The sequence below is a fragment of the Falco rusticolus genome, chromosome 18, assembly GCF_015220075.1.
Source record: "Falco rusticolus isolate bFalRus1 chromosome 18, bFalRus1.pri, whole genome shotgun sequence".
Lineage (NCBI taxonomy): Eukaryota > Metazoa > Chordata > Aves > Falconiformes > Falconidae > Falco > Falco rusticolus.
The window spans coordinates 6,303,684-6,330,811 of NC_051204.1; the positions used below are offsets into that span (position 1 = coordinate 6,303,684).

The 27,128-nt window shown below is 42.7% G+C and overlaps 1 protein-coding gene across 4 annotated transcripts in view; it reads left to right on the forward strand.

Annotated features, from left to right (window-relative positions):
- Nucleotides 1–27,128, forward strand: part of MYO1D (myosin ID) — a 162,220-nt gene that overhangs the window by 61,090 nt on the left and 74,002 nt on the right. For 2 of the 4 annotated variants that reach the window (XM_037411226.1, XM_037411227.1), the window contains exons 15-19: nt 4,345–4,511; nt 9,006–9,213; nt 24,591–24,814; nt 25,959–26,103; nt 26,706–26,810. In XM_037411226.1, coding sequence (XP_037267123.1) covers nt 4,345–4,511; nt 9,006–9,213; nt 24,591–24,814; nt 25,959–26,103; nt 26,706–26,810 — 849 coding nt within the window. Of the gene's footprint in view, nt 1–4,344; nt 4,512–9,005; nt 9,214–12,549; nt 12,716–22,514; nt 24,562–24,590; nt 24,815–25,958; nt 26,104–26,705; nt 26,811–27,128 lie in introns of those variants that run through there. The other 2 variants (XM_037411229.1, XM_037411228.1) reach the window with 2 other exon arrangements.

Consider the following 27,128-nt stretch of genomic DNA (forward strand, 5'->3'; position numbering starts at 1 on the left):
TATTTCTGTTTTCCAAAAGAAAAGCAATGTCTTGACTTCTGCCTTTTATACCAAATGCAGATACAGTCACTCGTCTTTGTGTTGGGCATGAAGTCACAGATGTTTTGTATTGAGGTTTGTTGCATTTTTGAATGGCAAAGACCTGAATCACAACCCAGGCGGCCAGCCTTGCAGTGGTGAAAGGAGTTTATGTATAAGCAATAATGAATAGATGTGAACTGGATGCTGTAATGTCAGTAACAAACAAGTGACACCACTTCCCTTGAGGTAAAAGGGTGGGATGCCCTTTCTTGACTTCATGCTCCTAATGGCTTCTTCAATTTGATTCCTGTGGTGTTAAGATGTTGCAGTTCTGTTGATCAAATGTGGAATATTTGTGGTATCAACCTCATCAAAGTATTTATATTCATCTTGGCATCACATGCAAGATAGCATATTGAGGGCGGATCTGGCATGGTCAAGCGTTGTTCTGATGTTGGTGACTCTGTTAGCACTGAGGAGATAGGTTTGTCCTCAAGGGTGACTTACTGCGTGGTTCGAGAAGTGGCCCAAGCTGAGTATTAGCAAGAAGGGATGGGGAGAACTGCAGACCATTCACCTTCACGACTGCCAATCTTCATAGCTTCTAAGTTTGGGTGTAATTCAGGGAGTTCTCTGTATATCCCATGCTTTCCCTAAATGTTTTATTTCCAGTCACATAGGAGACTTCATCTAGCAGCTGAATGACCTGGCCTTTGGTTCTTGCTGTACAACTGAGAGATTACAATACAGAGCTTATAAATTGCAGGCATCAGATCCAGCAGACTCCTACTCCTCATCAGTTATAGCTGCCATGACCACATCAAACCTACTTCAACACTGATTTGAAGTTCAGAAAGGGCTGCTTCTACCTTCATAGTTTGACACATGATGCCTGAGTGCTGAGGTGAAGAGCGCCGATGACAGCTGCCTTCCCATGGCACAGCCAACCTCTATAACTGAAGGAAAAATCATCACCCACACAAACTAACTGCCAGTTCTGAGAGCTGGTAGGAGACTGCTGAGTTAATAAAGACCCTTGTAAGCCTTCTTACTTTCAGAGATGATTTTCAGAAGAAAGCCAAAAACGTTTATATGTAAATCTCTTAAAACTCTTTAAATTGTACCAACACATTATATTTCACCATGCTGTCTTTAAGGAAAGGAGAACACATAGGATAGGTATGGGTTGTGTTGAATTACCATGGCAGAAGTGCTTAGTGTGGTGGTGACCTCAGTAGAAGACTTTGTACAGAACAGAGCTGTCGCTCAGCTGCCTGGTGTCCTGGGGAAGCTGTGTCCTTAGTGTTCCTTTTTTGAGCCCACCGCTCTCTGAGGATATGAAAAGAAGAGCAGGATGAATAGAGCACTGCCCTACCAGGGGGCTCAGCCTGCTCTTTGGAAGTGGGCAGTTTTCTCCACTGCATGCAGCTTTGCCTTGGTCTCCCTGGTAAGGAAAGGAGCCAAACAAGACTGTGAAAGAGCTATCCCTGGCACGCTTCACGGGGAGAGAGATAGTCACTAGGAGAGAAGGGAGGTGATGCAAGAGCATACTTTGCCCACACATCCTTCTGTTTACCCACACACTCCCCATGCTTATGGGCTCCTGGGTTGCTGCATGGAGGGTAGGCAGCACAGGGATGCTGCCAGCTCTTGTACGGGTGGTTGGCTTAGATTTTGCTCGCTCTCCTTGGTGTGTTCTTACCCTGAGGACAGCCTTCCAGGAGAAAAGCACAGCCTGATGCTACTCATTGCATGCTTAAGTTAAGCAGGGAAATGTTCCAGTCCAACACCTTCCCCAGAAGATCCAGTGGCTTGTATCAGTTTTTAGGATACAAGTCTGCTTTTTGAAGGCCTCCATATCTAAGCCTCCTCATTGCTCATATTCATCCTATCCGTACTCAGTGAGTGGAAGCTCCACGTGCCTGTCATTAATGCTGCATCCAGGTTATGTCGGGACTAGCCAGGATAGTTAAGGATGATCCTGTTTCTTCAATATTACTGAAGGGAAAATTGCAGGTTTTGGCCTTTCATGTTAACCTGAGATTGAGTGACCTAAAATCATAGAAAACAGAGCTAAAGGGGACCTTGGGAATGTACCTCATTCACCTCCTGTTTGAGGACATGTCTGCCTTTATCTTCTCTTTACAGATGCTTCTTCAAGACTGTTCCTGTCTAGTGGTGGAGGTTCCCCTCCTTTACGCAGGCTTTTTGCTCCCATTCCTTGTTTCCCTGATGCCTAATCTGGATTTTTAGACTGTAGTTAAAGCCAACACTACTTTGTCCTAAAACTGTGGTTTACTTTTCTTCATATATACCCTTTAAATTTATAAAATCTAATGTCAGGGTGGTTATGTGGCTCCTTAGTCCTTCTAGACTAAAACTGTATTTCCTCTGAGTCACATACTCTGGATTTTTTTATCTTTCTCATTCTTCTGTTAACTGACTCATTGCTGTTTGTATCCTACTTGAACTGCAGTGCCCCAAACTGCATGTGATGTTCAGATCAGTAGAACTGTTGGGGTTTTTGTCTTACAGTTTTCCTGTTCCTCTTTCTTAGAAGAACATGAATTTGACTCATGTTCAGCTAGAATTCCTAGATCTTTTTTTTAGCACTGGTGTCAAATCAGTTTTTTATTCTTTTATTGTACAGCTATTTCTGCCTAAATGGGGAGCTTTGCATTTGTCCTTGCTAAATTAATCTCCCTCCACTTTTTTTTTTTTTTTTTTTTCCCTCGGCCACTGCTGCCATTTTTTAATGTTCTGGGTTCTTGCACTCTGAAACTGTATTTTGCCTACAGATTCAGTACCCACATTGTGCTCCTTCATTCAAATCACTGCTGAAAACGTCCAGTAGTACTGGAACAGAACAGACTCCTTTGGAGAACCCTTGGGGTTTTCCTTTGGAGAAAGGGCCTCTGGTTACTTAGAGTAGTTTTACGGATGGTTTCACAGCCACCTGTTTGATCTAGTCCAGGGGAAAATTGCTGAATTTTCACTCTTAATTATCAGTTGTAATTATGGAAAGCGACATCTTCTAATGCTAAGATTTCAGACAGGCTGCTTATCTCCCTTTATGATAATGTTAGATTGCTGTAAAGGGATTTTTGCGATGCTCCAGTTGAAGTGCATCTTTGACATGTCCTCTGAAACCAATGTCTGGACATACTGTGACCAGCTGCCTGGGATCTTGTTTTGAATTCTCTCCTTGGCTGGTGATGAGATGTGATGAGCAGTAGGCTCTGCCAGCCTGCAGAGTACAGCACTCCTTTTGCAAGGGCTACTTAAAAAATAGTACAGATTAATGTTATAATAATACAATTTTACCTTGAAAAACTAAGGTGGGCCTTTATGACATTTATTAATTGCTTCCTGCCCCCTCAGTAAAATTACAAGGGGGAGAGTAAGGGCTAACAATGAAGAGAAAGAAGTGAACAGACTCTAAAACCCAGTGAAAGGAAGTGCGTAAGTTTAAAAGACTTATAGCTACCCCTTACAAGCTGGTGCTAGTTATAGACCATGTTGGCCTGAATGAAAGTTGCCTTTAATCTCATAAAAATAAAAGTAAACATCAAAACAGTCTAGCAGGACTGCAGATGGGTTTGTCTCGTGGGTGCAGGCTGTTGGCAGTGAAAGGTGTGCAACCCTTTGGGACTCACTTGTATGTCCAGGGTCGGCACGGACTGGGCAGAACCACCCGCGTTGTGCTGGGTGAGGTAAAGCCACCAGTCCCTGTTCAATGTTCCCTGCTGTCCGCGAGTCCAAGGTGGTGCAGAAGGAGGAACTCGCCTGCTGGTGGTTTTTGTTTGTCCTGCGGAAGGTGCGGGCTGGAAGGTAGCTGGGTTTTGCCCTGCACAGGATTGTGTCCAGTGATTTCCATCACATGAGCATGCTTTTGTGGGCTGTAGAGGGCTTTATTCAGCATGGTTTAAAAATTGTTGAGTAATCCATGGTGCTTTTAGATGTTGATAATTGGAAAAGCCATATCTGACAACAGGGCAGTGAATTACATTGGTTTTTCTATGTTTTATAAAGGCTGTTTTTTTTACCATCGAAGTCTGTAGAGAAGGAGGATGTGGACCTGGTTCTGATATATAGGAAAGGTCAATCAATCTCGAATGAGTAACATGTGGATCCTGTAACAGGTGTCTTCGCTGTGTGCAACTGGGAGGAACGCTTGTCGTTCTGTTCTAACCGTGTAATTCCTGTTGAGCAACCAAACCTCATTCAGATGACTGGGGTGGATTGACACCTCAGTGTTTTAATGAGGCAACAGTTGTGTCTGCATAGGCATTTTTCTGATGAAACTCTGATTTGTCCCCATAGGAGCCCTATTACGTCCGTTGCATTAAGCCCAATGACAAGAAGTCACCACAGCTTTTTGATGAGGAGCGCTGCAGGCATCAGGTGGAATATCTTGGCCTTTTGGAGAACGTGAGAGTCCGCCGAGCAGGCTTTGCCTACCGCCAAACATACGAGAAGTTTCTTCACAGGTAAGAAGAGTGCTGCCAAGTGACTCAGCTCAGCCCCTTGCAGGACAACTCAGGCGTTGGAACAAGGAGTATGATTTGGCTTTCTCCCCTTGAGTGAAGAGTTAAGTCCTCTGGGCTTGTGATCCTCACTCTTGAGCATATGGGTGGTGGCATGTTTGGGTCAAGAACTGCTGTTGGTTATGATAAAACATGAGTCTAACAGGGACCGTGGTTGCTCTCATTTTGTGGTGACAGATATGTTTAGAAGTACATATGTAGCACTCAGGCTCAACTTTTCTCCTAAAATTCACTTGCTGTATTACTCTCTGCAGCAGGAATGTGTAATGAGGTTCTTCCCCAGAGCATAACCCTAAAACCAGAGCTAATTAACTTCTGTTTTGTCTCTGAACATTGTGTAATTGTTGCAGTGAGAGAGACAGACAGACATTGTGTATCTTGGGAAGTGCTTGATGGTGCACAGTGTCGTTATGCATGTGCAGGAGGAAACCTCTGGACTTGAAAACTGGAAGTCTGAAAAAGGGATAGTAACATGACCGCATTAAAATGTTTTTGATACTTCTTGCCCTTTTAATTCCTACCAAACTGGTGACAAATGATATGTTTTAGATTGAAATTTGTCTTACGGCTCCAGTAAATTAGCATGGGTACTAAGAATTCAACCTCTTGCTGATGAAATAGCGAATTGATTTTTACTTTTCTTATTGAATCAGGTGGGAAAAAGGCCTTGAGGGTAGAAAAAAATTAAACTATTCAAGCAGGTGGACTGTCAATGCTGTTGAAAGATCTTTTGCTGTTCACAGTAGAGATTTGCCTGGATATTTTGTGGTACCTGAAGTGGAACGAAAGGGTCAGGCTTACTAAATACAGCCTACAGTGCCGTGTATCGGTTTTCTTAAACATTATGCGGTGGTTAGAGCATGCTTTTGCCCTCACATGTGGAATTAATTACAATTTACTCTTAAGATTTGTGTAATTACTATTAATATAAACAGCTGCTTTGTTTTTAATAAATGTTTGATGAGCTCCTGTAAGCTTAAGACTAGAAGTGGTGATTACAGCCAGTAAACCAAATTAGCACATGGCAACTGGTACAGCTTTCAGGCTATTGTAACATTTGTTCTGCCGGACCCTGGAGTAGGATTAAACATCTATGGTGTAAGGTATCAGACATTGTGTTTGCATATCCCAGTACTGCTTTGAGTCCAGTCTCCACTGACTTTCCTACATTTAAGGAAAAACATATCTTTTGGCCTGGATAATGTTTTTATTTTTTCCAGAACTCTTTGTTCCTTGTCTTTTGGTGAGACATTCCCTCTTAGAGGGGCTGGAGGGTATGATTTGTGGTACAAGCTGCACATTTTTTGAGTGTTTTTTGAATAGGGATCACCAGGGATTTCTGTTCCTTTATAATTAACAGGCTTACTGGGAGACTGGGAATGTGGAGGAGACTCCAGGCCCTTCAGCTCTGGACTCTTGCAATGCAATGCAGGGCATCTTTTAAGACAGGTCTAGAGAAACTCAGTGAGAGGTGATTTTGGGATGTAACTTGGTCATCTGCTTGCTTACATTTGCAAAAGATGTTACAGAAAGCCAGTCCCACCAACAGATGTTTAAATCTCTTACAGGCCCCTGAATCTTTACGATTTTCTGAGCCCAAAATAGATACCTTTGTTTTGTTTTGCTGATTCCTCTTACAGGGAACAGGAGAGAGATATCAAGATATATATAGATAAGAGATACATATAGATATTTATGTATTTATATATATTTATAAATCTATTTATAAGTGCATGTATGCCTATTTTTTATATATGTGTGTATATAAAAACATATTAAAAAATAACTTTCCTTTCTGTGGGAAAAGACTTTTGCTATTTAGCCCTAAAGTACTGTAAGGTAGTTGATATCTCATACCTACATGTAGGAGACGAAGTGAAGCACAGTTAAGACCATTAATAAATGTCCTTTTTAAGCTTTCCTTGAACTGAAGACAACTTTTATTTGAGCTCTGTGCAAACCAGTCTGCCCTTACCCATTGGTAGAAAGTAAGATCTAAAAATTTTTTTTGTTGGGCCAAGAGATGTTGCGTGTTCAATTGGTAACTACAGCTTCCAGTTGTGTGAAATGCATGTCAGTACCATGTATCTTAAATAGATGTGGTACTTTTTTTTTAATAGTAATTTATATATCAAAACAAAAGAAGCTGATTAGATTTCAGAAAGGGGTATGTGTGCAGGGCAGGGGGAAGAACGGCGCCTGTGAGGCATCTGCAGGCATGGCTGCGTGTGAGTGTAATCCAACACTTGCGCCATGAAGACATCCATGTGCTTATTTCCAGGCAATGTTAAACATAGCACGTAAATGATACTGGGATATCTGTGAACCATACAGTGGTAAGGGAAGAATGGCGTCATGTGCAGACCTGATATTTTTCATTAAAGCTTCATAATTTGGTGGCTTGCAAAAATCTTGGTTCTTAGGAGAGCTATACTGGCAATTGTAAACTCAAGTAGCAGTCTCTCGCATGCTGGGTGTTTTTGTATCTAAGTACAGAGAAGAAGGAGAAACAAAAGTGGTGTAGAACTGGATGTTTAATGTATAAGTGACCTTGAAAGCTGTCAGGATCTCTAGGCAGGAGAGGGGAAGGGTTGTGGTGTCAGTGAGCAGATTTCTTTTGGGTGCTGGCTCACTGTAATTAGCAGTGAGGCTGGGATTTTGACTTGCTGTGGCATTCAGGTTCTGCTCTCTGCTGTGGGGAAGGAGTTCGTGGCATTGCACCACACGTGCCATGGAAGGAACAAAAGGAATGAGAGGACTGCTGTGATACTCCACCACCAGTCCCACCACCTGTGGGCTAGGAGGGAGGTGGTCCATTTGCCTCAGAATGTCTTTAAATACCATAGCCCTGGTTTTGTTGTAAAGGAAGAAGAGAATTTAACAATACTTTGGGGCAGGTTTTCAGTTCCCTAACATCTTGCCATTTTTTTTTTTTCTGGCCCCATCAACAGAGCAGGCCTGTTTAATAATGCATGGGTTTGCATTGCCACTCTGCTTGTCTTTTTGGTTTTTGGTTCTTTTTTTCCTTAATCTAAATGTCTCGAGGTGGAAGATTTTTCCCAGTGAATTAATTATTGCAGGAACATTTTCCGGATAAGAATAGGAAAGAGAAGCCAGTATAAAATATTTATGTCCTGTGTGTACATGTATTTGAGAGAAGCAATGCTTTTGCTGGCCAAGTATAAATGCAAAATCTTCTTTTGTGAGTCTGAAGAGGCTTTTTTATTTGCCTGTTTTATTTATCAGTAAGATCTCTAGTCTGCGTGCTGTAACCCTTACACTGATGGCGTTCCCTGCTTAGACACAACCCTTACACTGATGGCATTCCCTGCTTAGACACAGTGCACACCTCCATTTTTTCCCCTCTTCAACAGCTTATTCAGAAAGGCTAATTTGATGAATGAAAGTGACAGTGTGATGTATTTCCATTCAGGCTTATTTTAGTCTGTTTAGTAACTCCTGCAGTGCACCCACTCCCCAGTAAAAAGGTTTATTGCTGCGTCCGTTTAATAGTAGCTGAGAATTCTGAATGTGTAAAACACTGAGATTGATGCTTGATTGGATTGTGGGCTTTTAAAGAGAGAAATGGTTAAGGTTGCTGCATGCTTGTTTTATTTAGTACGTGAATGCGGGTACTATTGCAGTGAAAATGTCTATTACATTTTTTTATTATGTCCATAAATCTTATGCAGAAAATTCATTGTTGCTTTTTGCAAACGTCTGTTCACCTAATCAGCGCTTTGCAAGGCTGATAAATCTTACAGAGAGCTCAGTCTGATGCATTTACTTTCGTGTTTGATTTGTAGTTGTCTTAGTTCCAGTCTGCATTCTCTTTCTTAGTGTACAAAGGAGAGTAAGGGTAGGAGGGAATGACTGAACAACAATTACAGACAGTGGTGGTGTTTGCATGCTGTGGCAGTCAACTGTCTGGTACTTTGCTAAATAAAAGAATTTGTTAGAAATGGCTACCAAAATAATGAACAAGAAAATTATGCACAGAATTTTTAAAACTAGGTTTTCTGACAAAACAACTGATTACAGTTGGCTTTTTATGCAGAATGTGACCAAACCAAAGCTTTTTTTCCTCACCAAAAAAAAAATAAATTAAAAATTATTCCTGAGAGTGTGAATAATGGAACTGCCAAATCTGCAGCAAGACAGTGGTGAAGTTTGTCATGTTACATCAGTTCGGTGTTGAAGAAGTGAGTTCCTCACAATATTATTGTTTTTGAGCATCTCGCAAAATCATGCCTCTCATATTCATTTTCCGTGGATTTTGAGGATCACAGTTCCTACAGAGGATGTCCTGAAGCTCTTCTATTTGTAAGAGTTTTTATTAGAATTTAGATCATTATTATTTCTAAAATGTGTTGAAGGCTATCCTTCTTGAGAACTTAGATGACAGGTTTACTTGTAAATTGTACCTTGTACTTCCAGGTACAAGATGATCTCGGAATTCACTTGGCCAAACCACGACCTCCCTTCGGACAAGGATGCTGTGAAGAGGCTCATAGAGTGTCATGGATTTCAGCACGATGTTGCTTATGGCAAGACCAAGATTTTCATCCGCACACCTCGAACTCTGTTCACCTTGGAGGAACTGCATGCCAAGATGCTTGTGAGGATTGTTCTTTTCCTACAGAAGGTAAAGCTTTATTTGCTGCATTAAAAACTTGCTTCCAGTTCCTTAAAACACCTTTGTTCCCTTTTCAGGCTCACTTGCAAAAATGACAGATCTGCACAAATTCTAGAATACTGCAGTTTGATTACTGGTTAATTTTTTTTAAAGCTCTTTCTGTAGTGCTCTCTGTAGCTGCACTGAAATCTCAATGTGGTGTGATGTGCTGTAGGACCTGTAAGATTGTTGGTTACTGTTTAAAAAACACTCTTTACTCAGTGAAAGTAGCTACCTGGAACCTTTGAGGAGCTTTTATGGAGGAATGGATGTTGAGACAGTACATGCGTAAAAGTTTATTAGCAGATCCATAGCTGGTGGCATACGTCGACTCTATTGGTAAAATTCTTGGGGGTGCAGGAAAAGGGGTGAGAGGGGAAGACAGAGTGAGAAAAGAGACAGGGAAAACTTACCCCAGAGGCCAGCTAGGAAGGGAAAGGACAAGATTCCCAGTGAGCATCCTCCCATGGTGTCCTTTCTGGTGCAGTGTGTGGTCTCCCTTGTCATAATATTCCATTAATAATTACTGAGTTGTTATCAGGACCTGTGTGAAATCCCTATCGTTTTTTCTTATGATACTGTTAGTGCTGACTGGAGCATATAAAGACAGGGGGCAGATGCTTGTGCGTATTGGTTTATTAAGCTTTGAGCATCCATGTTATGGAGTTCCCTAATGTAAACCAGAAAATACAGCCAAGGGATACAGAAGGAAGGAGTGATTTGCACACCTGTGACAATCACCTCCTGTAAGAACCTGCTATAACGTGCCATTTTGGGGTTTGCAGGTGCAAGCCTAGGAGAATTACAGCACAGGAACAAGGGAAAACACTGCCCCAGCAGCTTGGGTGAAAGGGTAACAGAGCGAAAGGCAGTTTTCAGAACAGAAAATAGAAGGCCCGTAGCATTTTGAAGGGTCACACACCTAAGGCGCTGTGCAACAGGACCCATGCACTTTGCTTTCTTTCCTCTCAGAATGTGGGATTTAAGCACCAGGTTTTTCTGGTTTTACCCTTAGGATAAGTAATTTTACATTCTGTGACTTCAGGGCAAACACATTCTCAGACTTGGCATACGAAGGTACTCTTCTAGGCCATGGGAGTTTTTGTTGTGGCTTGGCTAGTTCCTAAATAATTTAGGTGTTTTTTTGGGACCACAACATAGAAGCTGGTTTTGTAACCTCAAAAGCAACATATACTGGAGGGGAAAAAATGCTTTAGTACTTGCTAAAGTAGCTGTGTTCTGTATGAGTGTGATCTGTCTAGCAAAGAGCAACAACTTCGAACTTTCACAGCCACAGAAATTGTGGGACTGACTTGGGCCTAACAGGAATTGTTGACTAGCTCAAGTTTTTTAGAAACATATTTCTTAAAATGTGTATTTTCTTTGTCATTCTTGGAACTTGGGAAACAACAGAACTTCTGAAACCCTTTTTGCCTATCAGAAATAGAAACTGTTGACAGATGGGTATAAATACTTCACAGAGAAAAGCTTGCTCTACAGCTATGCAGTTAACATAAGTTTGCACAAACTTTTTAAACCTGCTGGACTGAATCATTTTGTGGTGAAGAGTGAGACCTGGAAGGAAAAAGTATCCACCACAAGCTTTAATGGTTTTGCAAAACACTCACATTTCTTGTGTGCACAATGCATTCGATCTGATTCCCTGTCTGGGAGGCGAAATGATTTGACCGGTGTGGAAGGAGGAAGTGTCAAGTCCAGTGTTGCAGCTCTGTTAGTATCTGTTGTGCCACATCACATAGTTTATATTTAGTAATAAATCTCTAAGTTTTATATATATGTATGTGATTAGTTTTTCTGGGAATGCAAAGCTCCAGTTGCTTAAAGGATTCAGGACCTGCCTGTTTCCTGAGCTTTGTGGTTCAGTGTTTTCTTCCCTTTTGTTTTTTAGCAGTGTTCTGTTTGCCCTGCTGCTGAGCTTCACAGTGGCTTTCTTAGACTACTTGTCATCTTCCAGGTCTCTTCCCTGGAGTGAATTCTCTTTTCTTATTCTTTTGGAGTGAAATGGAGCTAATCTGTGGGGCCCCCTTCACACACCTCTGTTCAGTTTTTCTGGATTATTAGTTGCACTTCCACTGTGCTCACTCTGGTTCCTTGGGAGGAGTTCTCCTGTCTGCAGCCGCTTTTCTAAGCATGTTGGTCTTATTTGGTGCATTCAACGAGTTCACTGGGTCATGTCATTGATCTGTATTCTCTCTTTCTTCCCGTAGTGGTATGAGGCAAGCTAATGAGTTCCTTGTTGAATAAAGCTGCAGGGGGGACACCTTGCTCCCAGGTGACCCCAGTTTTCATATTAAATGTCGGAGAAATTGGGAAGTGACTTTTTTTGAAATTGAAAGGTGCAGTTACTGAAGAATAATTTAAAAGACCCAGCCTGTCTGTGCTGTGGAAACAGATGATGTCTCACTGCAAGGTGAGCACTGAAGCTCCTCCTTTGGATAAAACCCACTGAACAGTGTGAGGCATGATTTTAACAGCAACATGTCAGGTTTTGTGAGTTTGCTGGCCTTTCCTTTAGATGGAAACTTCAGAATTATGTAGTCTGGGCTATGATCTGGACTGGGTTCAACAACCTGGGAGGAGAGCAGGGCTAAAAATTTTTTGCCTTTAGAAAGAAGGTAAGTTCCTGGTTAGGAGGAACAGATCAACTCTGTGGCTCTGGGGTTTCTTTTGTTGTGACAATCGGCAAAAGTGACAGAAGTGAAATTGCTGGTGCATGTTGTCCTATGGCTTCACAATGTCCTATGGCTCCCTCCTCTATTTTCTCCTCTCCCTGGAGGAGAGGCCTGAAAGGCATCTTTCTCTTCTACACGAAGTACTGAAATAGGACAGGTAGAGTCATCTTTTTGTTAGTTTTCTCTGAGAAATCTCTAGTGAGATTCTAATTTACCTAAGAAAAGATGTGTGGGGAAAAGACAAGGTCCTGTTGAAGCACTCAAGGTATTGAAGACTTCGAAGCAAACTGGGTGGCCAGAGCTCCTTTTCTGTAGCTTAAGCCTGCTGTGGTTCACCTGTGTCTCAGTTTAGAGTTATGGAATGTTCTTCCACCAGGATCTAAAATGCTTGCAAAGTGATGGAGTGAAGCTCTTTAGAGTCTTGAACTTGAAACTAAAGGCAAGAAACAGGGATGAATCAGTAAATGCTTACTGAACAGCTCATCAGCAAAAGAGTAGGTCTTGAGTTGATGTGTGTAGGTATGTAATCACATACCGTGTGCAGTGTTAAATCTATCTGGAAAATGCTTGGATTTTTCTTCCATTTTCTGTATTTCTCTTGTTTTACTGTTAGATCTCATTCTCAGCTCTGTGTTGGATCACGCCTGTGTTCAGACACCAGCCAGTTCTGCTGCCAGTAGATGGGGCAGTTGGAGACTGGCAGTGCTGAAAAAGGAACAATCAACACAGTAACAAATAAAATCAGAGTAAGGATCTGAAGAGGCCTTCACTATGCTCTGAAAACATCAAGGCAATTTTGCCTGTATCTTCATTTCTGTTATCAACTTGCTTTCAAATATCCATTAAAAACTCGTATGAAAATTTAATTCTTGCTCCTTTTTTCCTTATTTTAGTTTTGCCTATAAGCATCAAAGGCTGTGTAAGGCAAACTGTGATTACATCTAAAAGGAAAGAGAGAGATTAACTTGATTTGTTAAAAATAATGGAGCCTTCTGTTGCCTTGGAGTTCCTCAAATTTGAATTTAGGAAAAGGAAAAGACAACTGGAAATAAAATGTGTTGTTGTGACAATAGGCACTTGTGTGATAAAAACTGAGGGAAAATGTAAGGCGTAGCCTTAAAAGCAGCTGATCCCAGGCAGGGGTCCAATAACATTTTACTTTGTGCAGGAATGATTTTAAATGAAAGAAGAATCTGCATTTAGTGGTTCTGTTTCCTGGTAGTTATAAATGTATGTCCTAATTTCTAATTATATATATTATGTAGTTTAGTGCTGTCATACAAATCACAAGACTTTCAAAAAGAGATTTGGTAATTATCTTAAAAGCTTCATCGCGCGAGTAACCCTTAACCCTTAAAATAATGCTGGTTCCTTTGTTTAATGACAATAAGAATTTGCTGCTTATGAGTTTGGTTAAATTGAATTAAAAATGACTTCCAGTTTAAGTAGATAATCTTTCTTTTGTTTCACATCTCTTGAATGTCTTCTTTAGATTTGTCTTCAACACTTCTTTTTTTTCTGTTATAAAATGTTAGTGAAATTCCAGGCTGTGATTTTACTTTAGACAAAAAACCAAGTCAGTAAGCAAATGTGGTGTGATTTAACCGTGGCAACTTGCTGGCTCCAGGAGAATTTAGCAAGCGAGAGCTGTGTCCGGTATTAGAAAACTCATATGGCAGTGGAGACATCACTGTCAGAGTCAAACCGAATGGTCATTTTAGAAGCACTGGCTGAGAATATCAGTGCTTTTTATGTGGTGCATTTGAGTTTATTTACTATACCTGTAGTCACGCCATCTATAGGATTGTCTTCATGAATGCAAATGGAGCAGCTCTAATGTTAATAATAAAAATAAAAAATAAAATTAAAAAAGATGCCATAAAACTGCATCGCTTTTTCTGCCCTTGGAAGCATTCCCACATGTTCATTAGCTTTGCAGAATAGTGCTTTGTTCAAGAAAAAAGCCCGGCTAGCCAGCACGTGCGGTATGCAAAGATGATGTATCTTGTCAATATAATTTAGTGCACTATTTCAGTGTAATTTTATCAGACCAGTACAGCTGCATATGGTAATCGCTTCACTAAATCTTTACTGCCTAATGCAGAGGAAGCAAGAATTGTCCTTGCATTGCAGCCCAGCACCACCTCGGACAAAATCCTTGTGCACAGAAGGCGCTCAGCCCAGGAGATCGGTGCTGTGGAAGGAGGCAGTGCTGGCCCTGGTGTATACTGTGGGTCCTGACGCGTCCTCGTGGCACGGCCGAGCAGTGTGTGCCATGGGTGCTGGGCTTTGCAGAGGCTGCTCTCAGGAGAGCTGTCGCTCACAGCCCCGCAGCTGCAATCACCATGGCAACATTTCCCCAGCCCTGCAGGGAAGAGCAAAAGAGAGAATCATGGCTGACTTGTCATATTCACCTTCCCTTTCTTCTCTGTCCCCATGAGTCCTTGAAGCACAGTGCGGTGGGAAGCATTAACCGCAAAGGGAAGCTTTCACTCTGACAAAGGCATTTTCGTGTCAGATTATGGATGGGCAGTAGTAATCTGATGAGGGCTTCGGTTCAGTGACCCAAATCAAAGGTGCTGCAATGTGTTTGCCATCCTGACTCAAGGCATTTGCCATCTTGAGGGAATGTGTTTGTGAAGTTTTGAATATAAGTGGAAGTAGATACATAATTACATGTGGATTTGTACTGTGAACCAAGGCTTTGATCTTGAGAGGCTTTGGCAGGGAAAAGCTGTGAAGGGAGATGCTGCAACTCCTTCCAAAGGAGCAGCATGTGGGTGCTGTGAAGGACCAAGTAAAATGAAGAATTGGATGTGTCCCCTGTGCTGACAGTGCCACTCACCAGTACAGCAAAGTTGATCTCTTAGTGGACTGATCTGACTGCTTCTCCCATGCTGCTTGTCTCTCTTGTGCTGGTAACATCACTTGTCTGCTTCCAGTGAATGCATTGAGGCATCTCAAACCCAAAAAAACCCCCACAAATGCACCCCTAAAAAGTACCAAAGCAACAAAAAATCCACCTTCTATCATTAAAAAAAAAAAAAAAGAGAGAGAGAAGAGGCTGTTTTCTGCCAGTTGAGCTCCACGACCAGCTCACCTTCCCTCAGATGAACATTCATGCTGGTAAAAAGGAGAGTTGGGGACATGCCTGTGGGGGAAAGCAAAAAGAGGAGAATTAGATCCTACCCTTCCAGTAGCAGTGCAGTGGGGCCCCTAGGTACTTGCTTATTATCTTTTTCCTCCTGGAGGAAATGCTGTGGGCACATGCTCAAATCTAAATAAATGTAAATACCCATTTATTCTGGAGCAGAGGAGAGAGGATACTGTGTATGTGCACCACTGTTTAAGGATATGGTCTAGCAATGCATGGATAGCAGGGCAACTGCCTGTTCCAGGACTCTGGTGTCCCAGCATTGAGACCTTGGGCTTCGTGGCTGTTAGTCACCTTAAAACTTGGTTTGTTAACTCACATGCATGTGGGGAAAAACGATAACACACACATACACCCCAACTCTCCCCCTAGCCTGTTGTCAGCATCACGGAGAGTATGTTTGTGCTTTAGTGAATGTGCAAATGACTTCAGTAAGCCCAGACAGAAGCAAAGTGCCTGGCAACAGCAGCGGAGCAGGTAATTGCCTGATTCTGTAAATGCTTCATTGTGGTCTTCTGCTTTTTGCAGCGCTGCGTATGAATTCTTGTAAATGATGACTGCAGAGCCTGCAATTAGGTGTTAATGGTACCCACTGCTCACTTCATCCTCCTTGCTCAGGTTTTGCTTTACTGGATTTCAGTTTGCAGAACATGTTGGAAAGACTTCAAAAAGAATCTAAATTGATTTCCCTAATGAATCAGAGGAACTGAGGAGTGCTGCGTCCTCATGTCCCTCTGGGAATCCCAGTCTCGAGTGTGGCTTTTTTCCCCCCTCTCAAATGGACTCCTTTCAGCAAACATCTCTACAGTCCCTTGTTTGTTAAGCAAACTTTTTGTGGTTCTGATCCTCTAAACTGAGTATTTCAGGTTCTAACTCTGCCTTTCACAGTTTTGGTTGGGTTTTCTTCATGCTCATTCACATGTATCACAGACAAATTGGGAAGACCAGATTCTGCAACCATTGCTACTGATACTTGCTTGTTTTCATGGAAGAAAATTATTTTCTGTTGTGCCTGAGCTTTTCTTTTTTTAAAAGATACTGATCTGCTGCACCTCAAGATGTCTTTAAGCCTTGTTTGAAGTGTGAAAATACTGCTAGTGTAGTGTAAATAAAAGTGCAGGCAAGCACAAATAGCATTCAACAACCTTAACTTGGAAAAGGTCTTAATTTGACATGATAGTAAAATATACCAGGATCACATGAACTGTGCCTATAATGAGACGCACAGATAATTTCTATGTGTAGTTTCTTTCCCAAAAGGATGCTGCAATATAAATCACAGCCCCTTTGAGGGGCTTTGCCACTCTTTCATGGGGCTGGCTAGTGAGCTACTCACACTGGTTGTGGGGCTTTTGGGCAATAAGCATGTAGTGATTGATCTGTGATTGCTGAAATATTTATGGGTTATTACTTTTTTTCCCCACCGTGATTAAAACTGTCCTCCCTAGCAGAAATGGAAATGCATGTTTAAGTGGTGTTTGTGGTCTTTAAACAAAGGTAAGTAACGTTTTCCAGTTCTTTGCATGGCTCCATTTTCCCTCTGTCTGCTTTGTTCTAGAGAGGCTTGTTAACAGAACAGTGCTGTCACAACTCCAGAAAACATAGATGAAGCTTAATTCTTAGCTGCTTCACTAAATAGATCAGGGTTTTAAACTGTAGCAGATGTGCTACATCAGACTGAAGGTCCATCGGGACCACGGTCAAGTCTCCAAGAGTGACTGCAAGACAGTGCCTCGGGAGGACAGCAGCAGGGCAAGTGTGAATCATGCCTCTCCTTAAGACTTTCCTGGTCCCTTCAGACATGTGGGCTTGCGATAATGTAAGCTGGGCACAGGTTTTCTTATGCAGTAACAGGTGCTGGATTTCTCTTCTGTGAACTTGTCCTCAGACATGTGCCACCAGCTTTTAGGTTTTGTAGCCACCTTTGGCAAGCTCAACTAACCACTGCATGGAGAGACCTTGCTATGTCTGGGTTCTTGCATTTGCCAGCTTCACCTGATACCCACTCCTTCCCATACTGACAAGGCAGGGCTTCACTCAGGACTCTGTGGATGTCTGCTACATCCCCTCGCAGTCCTTCCTTCTCACAGAGAAGTGTCCTAGCTTATTTAACTTCTTAATGTTTGGAGGTTGTTCTGTGCTTCTGGTTGTCCTTGCAGTCTTTACCAGCAATAAATACTGAAGAGCATTAATAAGTGACTTGTATTTTGAATATCTTCAGCATAAAAACACTTTACCCTGAATTTTCATAGGACAAGAGAAGGTTCCTGTCTTCTTCTAATGGCAGCAGCCTTGTTCTGATGATTCTCTGCTTCCCTAATACAGGACCTTTACCAGTTCTCTTTGTTCATGTCAAGCTATCTCTCTTCTCCCAACATCTTCCTTCCCTGCTTATTGCCAGAGGCAGGAAATTCTGTGGAGTGCAACCAGGATGGGGTAATGGTGTTCCCTTTGTCAGGACGCTGGGGTGCTGCCAGTAGAGACTGCGAAGGGCACCAAATGGACCTAGCAGCTCCTTATGAGTAGGATGGTAAAGAGCTTTCTTGAGGCTTTTGGGCTGAACTGCAGCAGCATTATCTCAGGCTTGGCCTCGAAGGAAGGTGGGCACAGCAGCAGGATGGTTGCTGCAGCCATTGCTGAGCAGCAGGACGAGCTGCAGGAGGAACCCAAACCAGTTCTGCAAGGACCCTGCATCTGGCACGTCATGTGTACGTGCATGAGCCTCACATGTGCGACTTGCTTATAACTGCTGTTTCTCTGATAATTTTTATGTTTATTATTGGACACGCTCTTGTTAGTACAATCTAATTAATCTCCAAGTGGGACCCTTCTCTCTTTCCTGGCTTGTGCAGTATTTCTATTAAGCAGAGTGATAGAATGAACATTGTTCAGCTGACTCATGAAAAGAGAAAATAGCATTTAGTAAATTAAGCAACTCTTCCTACTCACTGTTTATATGCTCTCTAATGTGATCTCTTAGAATGGGGAGGCTTTGATTTAAAACCATTTGCCTCAAACCTTCTATGGGTTCTGAATTTACTTGAATTGGGAAAACTCAGATCACAAATAGTGGTGTGTGCAAGTACCTGGTGGGTGCTGCACGTGAATATTAGCCACTCCATCATAACTGTGCTGTGCAAGGAGATGACCCCCTTCAAAAGCAATCAGGAATAGTATAATTAAAGCTTGCTTCAGGTTTGAGCATTTATTCAAACTGCAATGCCTCGGAGGACTCTGTGGCAGAACGTGTGCAGCTTCGGCGCTGCACTATTGACTTAAATATTTAATAACCTTTCCCGTTTGAGATCCTTTAAAGCTGTGCAGGAAGGTTCATGCCTGTGTGAATTTCTAGCTAGGTTTTGTTTTATTCTTTTCAGTTTGGATGCCTGGAGGGCAGCTTGTGCTAGGGTAGCATGAAATATTGATCACGGAACAGTTCAGGCCAGAGCGAAGGAGGCCTGGTGGGAGATGTGCTGTGTTACCCCAAGCAGAAGTAGTTTTCCAAGGTTTAGTTAGTTGCAGAACTGTTCAAAAATACAATGCTAGTGTTTAATTTAGGCGGGCTCCATTTGTTTGCTGAATTCTGGGCATTTGTTTGCTTGTTCGTCTGTTTAGATTGTGTGCTGTGTGGGTTTTCTTCTCCATTCGCAGAGACTGCAGCATCTAGGTCAAATCTAGATTATCCCTTTTTCCACAGAAGAACTACAAGCGAGGTGATCTCAGCATTCTGGGTGCATCCTGTCTGGTCTGCTGGTTTTCCATGTGCTCTGCAGGGCCCATTTGTTTTTTTTCCTTTCTTTGGGGTGGTGGTTTTTTTTGTGGGTTTTTTTTTTCCTTTTTTTTAATAGGGAAGTCTGAGCTTGGAAGCAGACTGCAGTTCACAAACCAGCCTATGTGTAGGTTGGTATATAGGATTTATAGTCTGCTAAGGTGATGGACTTGGGCTGTGTGTTAGGTTTCTTTAATCTTAGAAACCTTGCTAGAAGCTCACTGAGCTGATTCTAAAGGCATGTCCAGATCTCCTTTTCCATTCATTTGAATTTTAATTTATTACATTTTAATCAAACCCATGTGAATTAAACATACCTTAGAAAATATTTTAGTACTTCCCGTAAGATAAGGTATGACTCTTGGTTTAGATGATTGTTCTATTTCTTTTTGTGCAAATCCCAGCTGCAGAAGGTGCCAAAGCTGCTGCTGCTGCATTGAGAGGAGGGGGAGCGCTGATGGGGTCACAGAGCACCCAGAGCTGTGCAGGAGGATGGGACCTCCCTGGCTGTGGAGCTTTTCATGGCTCCATTGGTCACTTCCACCTCGCTGGCTGTAACTGAAGGAGTAAAAGGGATTATAGGAAAGCAAACAGCAAGGAACTCTTCTTCACTGGAAGCAGCGATAGAAATAAATACTCTAACGCTGAGGAGTTTTGAGTAGATTTCTTGTGTTGTTCAGGCTTTGTTTTCCAACCTTTTACTTTCTGTCCATCCTCCTAGCCCTTTAGTTATAATTTTACCTACTCTCTTAATTTTTCTTCACCTGACCTTTAGGAGGAGAAAGGCAGAGGTATTGAAGGAGATGAGGAGAGACCATGGGCAGGGACTGGATGGCAGGAATGTTGTTTCTTTCTTTTGTTGTTCTGTGGCGGGTTGGTTTTTGTTGGGTTTTTTTTTATTTATTTATTTTATTTAAAAGCTCTAAAACTCCTTTTCTTTCCATTTTTAACAACCATAGTTTATAAGTCTCTGCTCTTAAGTCCTGAATTTACCTGTGGTCCCCTTCCCTGCATACACATGTTGTGGAGCCAATGCATGTTGCTGGTTATTCCCCTTCCTATGCCCTGCCCTGCCTTGTCTCCTTGGGCAGCTCTTCTGGTAGAGGACAATGTATTCTACAGCGTGTCCTGCACGATGTCTCTTGCTCTTGCTTGGTCACTAGGTGCTGCGCTAACTGAGGACAAAATCTATTGCACTGGAATCTGCTCTTCAGTGTGTCACTTTGAAAGTAGTCATCGAAGAGGCTTTTCTGTGAGCCTGGCTTCCTCTGCGTTTGTCCTGTGCTGCGGACGCCCCGCACTGATGACAACTGGTTTTCTTCTTGTGGCCACTTCATTGCCGGTACTCCAGTCATCGTCTTCATATCCTTCACTCCTTCCCTTGTGTCCTGCACACATCTCCATCTTCTCATCCTGCTGGAATACTACCAGGTCCTTCTGGTATCCTTTGGCTATACCTGTTTGGCTTGGCACACAGTCTTGTGTGGCTGCCTGGCTAGAAGCTTTGTGTGTGCTGGTTGAGATTTGGAGATCAAAGAAGGCAGATGGCTCTTGAGCTCATTCTGAAGTGTTTCCAGCAATGTCACTCTAATTTGAGGCTTACTCTACCCTGCTGTTGATATTTCCTGAAAGATATATGGACTTGCCTCTTCGAGTCTTCTGTTCCACTGTCAGATTTGGTTGGAGCTGGCTAGAGATTCAGAAGATACCAGGGCAGTCTCAGCAGGTCAGATGGGGACAGGGTTGTGCTTAGTCCTATTTCTATGGGAAGCCAGGTTAACCAGGAGTTAAAAACCAGAGAAGGGTGGCAAAGAAATATCATTTTATTCTTGCTTGTGGGAGGAATGATACAGGGCACTGATTCTGAGGCTTGTTTACCCTGTCCTTGCAAGATTTGCTAAATGCAAGTGCTGAAACTACCAACTTGCTGGTGTGTAGCTTTGATTTAAGTTCGACTTAAAAGCTGCTCGTTGTCAAGTTGCAGAAAGGTGATGTGTGTGAGCTGCCGAATCCTTTCTGAACTATACATGAAAATGGCTTGGACGTTACCTTGGGTACAGAGGGCCAAGAGAAAGAAGCAGAATCCTGGATGCACAGATCTTTCTTTCTGTGGGTTTTTTGGCGTGCAGGTCTCCTGTATGTGGCCGTGGCTCTACCATTTTCCTCCAGCATGTAGCAGAAAAGCAGCTTTTGCAACATGAGAACCTGTTAAATGCCATGATGAACTCAGCTCTGGAAATCTGATTTTCTTTTTAATTTCATTTTGCAGTGCTTAATGTTCTTGAGTTATGAGCTGGAGGTGGGGGCAAGAATTGAAAAGGTACGTTGGGAGAGGTAGTGCTCTCCCAATATTCAAGCCTGAGAAGGGTGTGTGTTGGGAGGAAGCACTCCAGTGTCCTTGTTTGTCTTGTGTATGGTTCTCACCCATTGCTCACAGCTACACAATGCAGAGTACGCAAAGTGGCTGCTGAACAGGGAAGTTGTTGCTTTGACAGCCTCCTCTTGTTCGTAGGTTTGAACAGTCCGTGTTTCTGGAAGAGCCTGCTGGACCATCAGCCAGCCTGGGCAGTTCAGCGTTACTGATGGACTGCTTTAAGCAGAAATGAGCCCTGTGGTTGAAAAGAAAAGAAGCCAGAGAAACAATTAATTTTAAAAATATTTGTACCCCATTCCCTGGGAAAAAAATTTGTTCTTATCTTTGGCTTTCTCCTTACTTCTGAGAGGCCCTGGCGCTGTGGCTATTAGGAAGGCCCTTACTAGGTGTGAGGTTATCCAGTTATGACAACTTGATTTGAGGGCATGCTTTTCATTAATAGTTTACTACTTGCGTGTAGCCAAGGGGCATGCCTCGGCTGGATAATTGGATTTGGAAGGCTAGTGTTTGTAGCAATTGTGACACTTCTTGCTGTGAAGCCAATTTCTGCAGCGATGCAGCTGATACAACATAGGGGCAATCTGTTACAGCGCCTTTGTTCCATGAATGTCTGACTGGTGTAAAAAATAACCACAGCAAGAGACTTTCCTCAAGAGCATACCTACTTCCAGCACAAAGAAGCAAAATCAAGACCTTGTTCTGTGTCTAAAAACAATTAAAAATGCTTTTTGGGAAAAACTGACAGAAGTGAAGCTCTACAAAGTCTTTAGCAGCCTACACAAATTCAGCGTGCATGTTCTTTTCTTGAGATCCTTTGTAACATTCAGAAAGCTGTTTAGCTGCAACCTGGAACCCTTTGTTCCTCATTTCTGTTCTTACTAAATTAAAAAATGAGAAGTTGACAGTAGGTTTTTACTTGGTTTATCTTGTTTACTGTTCATACGTTCCTGGCAGGTACATTTTGTGATGCCAGTCTGTGCTTAAATGTCTCAAGCAATCTAAGTTGTCTTCACTTTTCTTTAAAAAACGGCACAAATTCCTTTAGTACTCCTTAGATGGTCAATTATTTTATCCTAGTTGCTGATTTTTGTCAGTCATACAGTTTCTGAATATGCCCTCAGACAGGGAAGTGCTGGGTTTAATTTGGCCTTACACACTTTGGGTCAAATCCAGGCCCTGTGCAACTTGGTTTTAGCTTGTGGCTTCAGGAAGCCCTGAGCTGCTCCGGAGCTCTGATGCCCTTTATAAGGCAACGATCTTGTATCTCTTTGTGATATGCAGGTTATATAGGACTAAAACTACAGCTGTAACTGAGTGTGCTGAAAGTGACTACGAAGAACAGCATATGTGATGCACAGGATGCTGCTTTCCCTCAATCTGTCTAACAATTTCAAAGAATAAATAAGGAAAGTGTTATATATTATTTTATATGCATGCAGTGCTGAGATTTTCAGTACCAATCCCTTGTTCACCCTTTAACTCACGCTTTGTCTTCCTGACAGTTTTGTTTGTCTGGTTAGCACAGCAGTGCTGACTGTCTGCCACAGTTACAGGGACTGCTTTTTGTGCTTCCTGCTATTACCTTTCCCTTTGCCGTCCCGTGTCCTGCCTTACTTCCCCGGCTCTTCCTTTTGACTACTGAAATAGCGTCTGTTCCTACACCCTCCTTCAGAGAGTGACTTCTGGCAGGTGCTGCGGTCTGATAAGGAGCACATTGCCTTTGATCGCTTTGCATGTGTTGAGTTGTTCCCCTAGCTGCTTGCTTTACTTCATTTTCCTATGCTTTGCTGTCCAGAATAATTTCCCTCCTCCTCTTCCTACCAACACTATACAATGCACAGTATAGGAGTGGATGGGGCTCCATCTGCTTCTCAGCCGTATGGGACTCAGCAGCTGCGATTTGGCCTTCACCATGCTAAATAAGCCACAGAATGGAATAGAGTTTAGAGTGATTTCACAGTGTTCCAAGGACTAGTTCCTATCTTGGAATAAAATGTTCGAGGTTGTAGGCTTACGGTCATTTGGACATGATAAGATACTAGTTGAGGGATGGATTGGCTCAGCCTTACTTGGGATGTTTGGGCAGCGCTGTCTAGGGTCTTGACTCTGTTCTGGTGGGCTAGAACATAAATGTGCTTTATGGAGCGTCAAATGCACTGGTTAAGTGGGTGCTCAAGCAACTCCCTAGGCTCTGCCAGAGATACATGGATCGTGTCAGTCATGAACGGGAGATACTCCATGCAAGGACAGTGGGGCCAAAGCAGAATGAGGTGGAGTTACTCTGACAGAGGTTGAAAGAACCACCGCTCTTGAGGGGTTTGAGACCCAAAATCCCTAATTCTTCTTTGACTGTTGAGTGTACAGAGAAGAGCAGCCCCTCACATCTGCTTTACTGCTACATATAGTTTTTTTTCCAGCCACATATCAGGGTTATCAGTAAAGCTGTCAAGAGAACCTTTGACATCAGCTTCATAAAGTGAATATCATGTTGGAAATTGCCTTAGGTAATTAATTAATTCTTCTGTAAATAGAAGGCTTGATATGCATCAATGGTGCTATGGGATGTTTCTCAAGAGGGAGATAAACTCTCCAGCAGGGCCCGTAGTGGGCAATGAAGCACTCTTCATATGCAGGAGGCTCATTATCCTTCCAGTTGAATTCTACAAGGAAACAAAAATACAATCTTCATCTTGGTGGATTATATTAGAGGGAAAGTACATCTGTTGACAATCCCTCAGGGATGTGCGTGTCAACTTGAGAGTGCCTAGGTGTGAATTTGCATTTCTCTGGTTATGAGATAGAAACAGCACAGCCTGCCCAGACTGGCTGAGCAATGCCATGCATCAGCGTGCACGGGGTCTTCAAGTTAGGAGTTGGGTAGCAATTTGCAGTCATGTCAGCGTCGCACGCAGCCTTTCCTACACCAGGTCCCAGAGTGCCTCTTTGCATAGGGTGTCAGAAGTCCAGAGCATGGCGTGTTTCCTGCCTGTGGTGCTCTCCAGGCACTAATAAGACTCACAGTGATGCTGGCGAAGCTGGCCTCCCATCTGGCAAGCTGGGAGGATGTCATTTGTTTTGCATATTTGCTTGTTTTTCAGCGCGCGGCCAGAATAGATATTCCCCAAACTGTTTTCAAAGCAATCTTTTTCTAATCAGAGTTAAAATTGTTTCTTGATACACTGGTAAACACTGTGTTTTTTCAGTGATGTTTTAATTGGATCTGATTGGCACAGAGAAGGCAATTCCTTTGAAATAAAACTAATATATGTATGGATTTCAGCAGGATAGGAGGAGTACAGAAAGAAAAAAAATAATCCTGCTTTTTACTGCTAAAACTCTTTCTCCTCTGACTCCTAGGTTTGGAGGGGCACTTTGGCTCGCCTTCGCTATAAGAGGACAAAGGCAGCCCTCACGATACTCAAGTATTACCGCCGCTACAAAGTGAAGGCTTACATCCGCGAGGTTGCTCGACGCTTTCACAATGTGAGGCTAATGAAGGATTACGGCAAGCATGTGCGATGGCCCACTCCACCGAAAGTGCTGCGCCGATTTGAAGAGGCACTCCAGACCATTTACCATAGGTACAAAGAAAACAGTTTGCCTTTTCAGTCTAACCCAGTGGAGTGGACAGCTACTGCTTGTTCCATAAAAGTTGAAAAAGAGACTGAAGAGCATTAACTGGGTGTCATAGATGAAGGTGTCGGTGGCTTCTGGTAGCCTAGACCAGGCAAACAATTATTCTAAGTCAGGATGGACATTTTGTTTCCATCCTTGGCCCCTTTCTCACCTTTCTGGTTGGTTTTAAAAGAAAAGAGCAGTTGCTGTTAGGTGGGGGGAAAGAGAAAAGGAATCTTCTCCACTTCCTCAAGACTTCTTATAGTAAGCCAGTATTTTTCTGCAGTTGAATAAGTGATGTTCCATGATTCACCCATATTCTATGTGCAGAAGAGGTATTTTATACCTTTATTACAACCTCCTAACATCTAAAAGCTAGTGACTTTTTTTTTTTTTCTGCTAAGTTGTAGGCAAAGTAGTTAGAATTCCAATCTGAAAAATGACAGCTTCTGAAAGTTGCTGAATGAGAGAGATGTTGGCTGGATGGGTCCTCTAGAGAACTTCAGTCCAGCTGTCTGCTGGCAGGGGAATTACCACCAATTTCAAGATCAAGTCAGCCTTGGGTTTTTTCCCCAGCTGTCTCTTGAAAGCCATCCACAGCCTATCAGGGTAGAGAGTCCTGCTTTCAGAGTAAGCTTGATTGTCATAACTACAGAACTTTAGCTTCTAAAAGACTTTTCATAGCATTAATCCTGGGGATCTGGTGTTGCTGCTGAAGGCTGGAGTGTGATATGGAGTAATGGATGGGCTACCCTGCCTTGTTTGGTGTTCCAGTTGGTTAGGGTTCAACTGTAGGGCCAAATTCAACTAACAAAGGAGAATGATGATGTAAATGACCCAAAAAATGGGCTTGCAAAAACCTTATTGCAAATAGATGTGCCAGTAGTTGACTTCTGGGTATGGGACGGTGTGTATGCCAGGGAAGTCTGTTAGGAGTCAGAGGTGGTATGTGACCTAAAAATGATAACTGATGTTTCCAGCTGTGGGAATGCAATGGAAGGACTTCTGTTCCCCTTGACATTTGTAGTCTAGAGGTGACCTTGTTGTGCTGATCTGGCAGAAGCAGTCTTCATAGCAGACTGTGGAACTGATTTAGGTGTTTTGCGGCAGGTGGCGAGCAGGTGAACTCATCCGGAGCGTCCCGCCAGAAGTCCTACCTCAACTGAGGGCCAAGGTTGCAGCCATGGAAGTGCTGAAGGGTCACAGAGCTGATATTGGCCTCCAAAGAGCGTGGGAGGGGAATTACATCGCACTGGTGAGTACAAGTGAAGTGCTCAATGCAGTGGCTGGGGCTTAGGGTGCTAAAAGGGTGGAAATTTGAAAAAGTGACTATTGGAGAAATACTTTGAAATTTCCTCTGTAAATGAGTTTATATAGTTCCAGAATCTTTGACTTCTGCTACACTAGATGTGATTCTTCTGAGGGCTAAGCCTAACCTGAGCATCACATACAGCCAAACAGCACTAAAACGTACTAACAGTAATTCCATCAGCTGGCTCTTCAAATGGCCAAAGCTAGGAAAGAAGTCAATGTAAAACTAAAATTCTAGATATAATGGGATGTTAAGAAATAGCATAAAATGAAAAGGAACAAAGAAATTCTTTCTAGGCAAGTTGCATTGCTTCCTTTTACTGCGTCCTTCCTGTAAGCATTTTGTTTTGTTAAGGGTTTGGGTTGGTTTTTTTTCAGAAAGCACATAAAACTCCAGATGCTCTGCTGCTCTTTGACGAGGCAGAGACTGGAGGAAGCCTTCAGATGAGCTGGTGCAGCTGCAGTCCTCTCTGGACAGCCGTGACGTAATGCAATTACATTCTTCAGTAAGCAAGAAGAGTTATGTGCCTGTCTTTGCTCTTTCAGAAACCAGATAACCCTCAAACCACAGGCTCTTTCATCCCTGTTGCCAATGAGCTGAAACGGAAAGACAAGTACATGAACGTTCTCTTCTCCTGTCACGTCCGCAAGGTAACTGGCATGTGTGTGGTCTGCAGACACATGGGCTGGGTGGGGAAACTTCTTGCGGTCAAGGTGAAATCTTGGGAAGCCAGGGTCGAGGAGGTAATCCTGGAGATTCTTTCGGAGGTGGCAGGTCAAAGCAGTCCCGTTCCAAGGAATGGTATCAGTGATTTTTTGGTGGATACATACCTCTGAACGTATTATATCGAAGGGTGCTTGGTTTGATGGCTTCTGCGGCCTCTTCATGTCAGAGACATGAGTAAATTCACTTCATTCTGCGTAACTGGTTTGGGTCTGACTTTTTTTCATAGCAGAATGGTTTTTTTG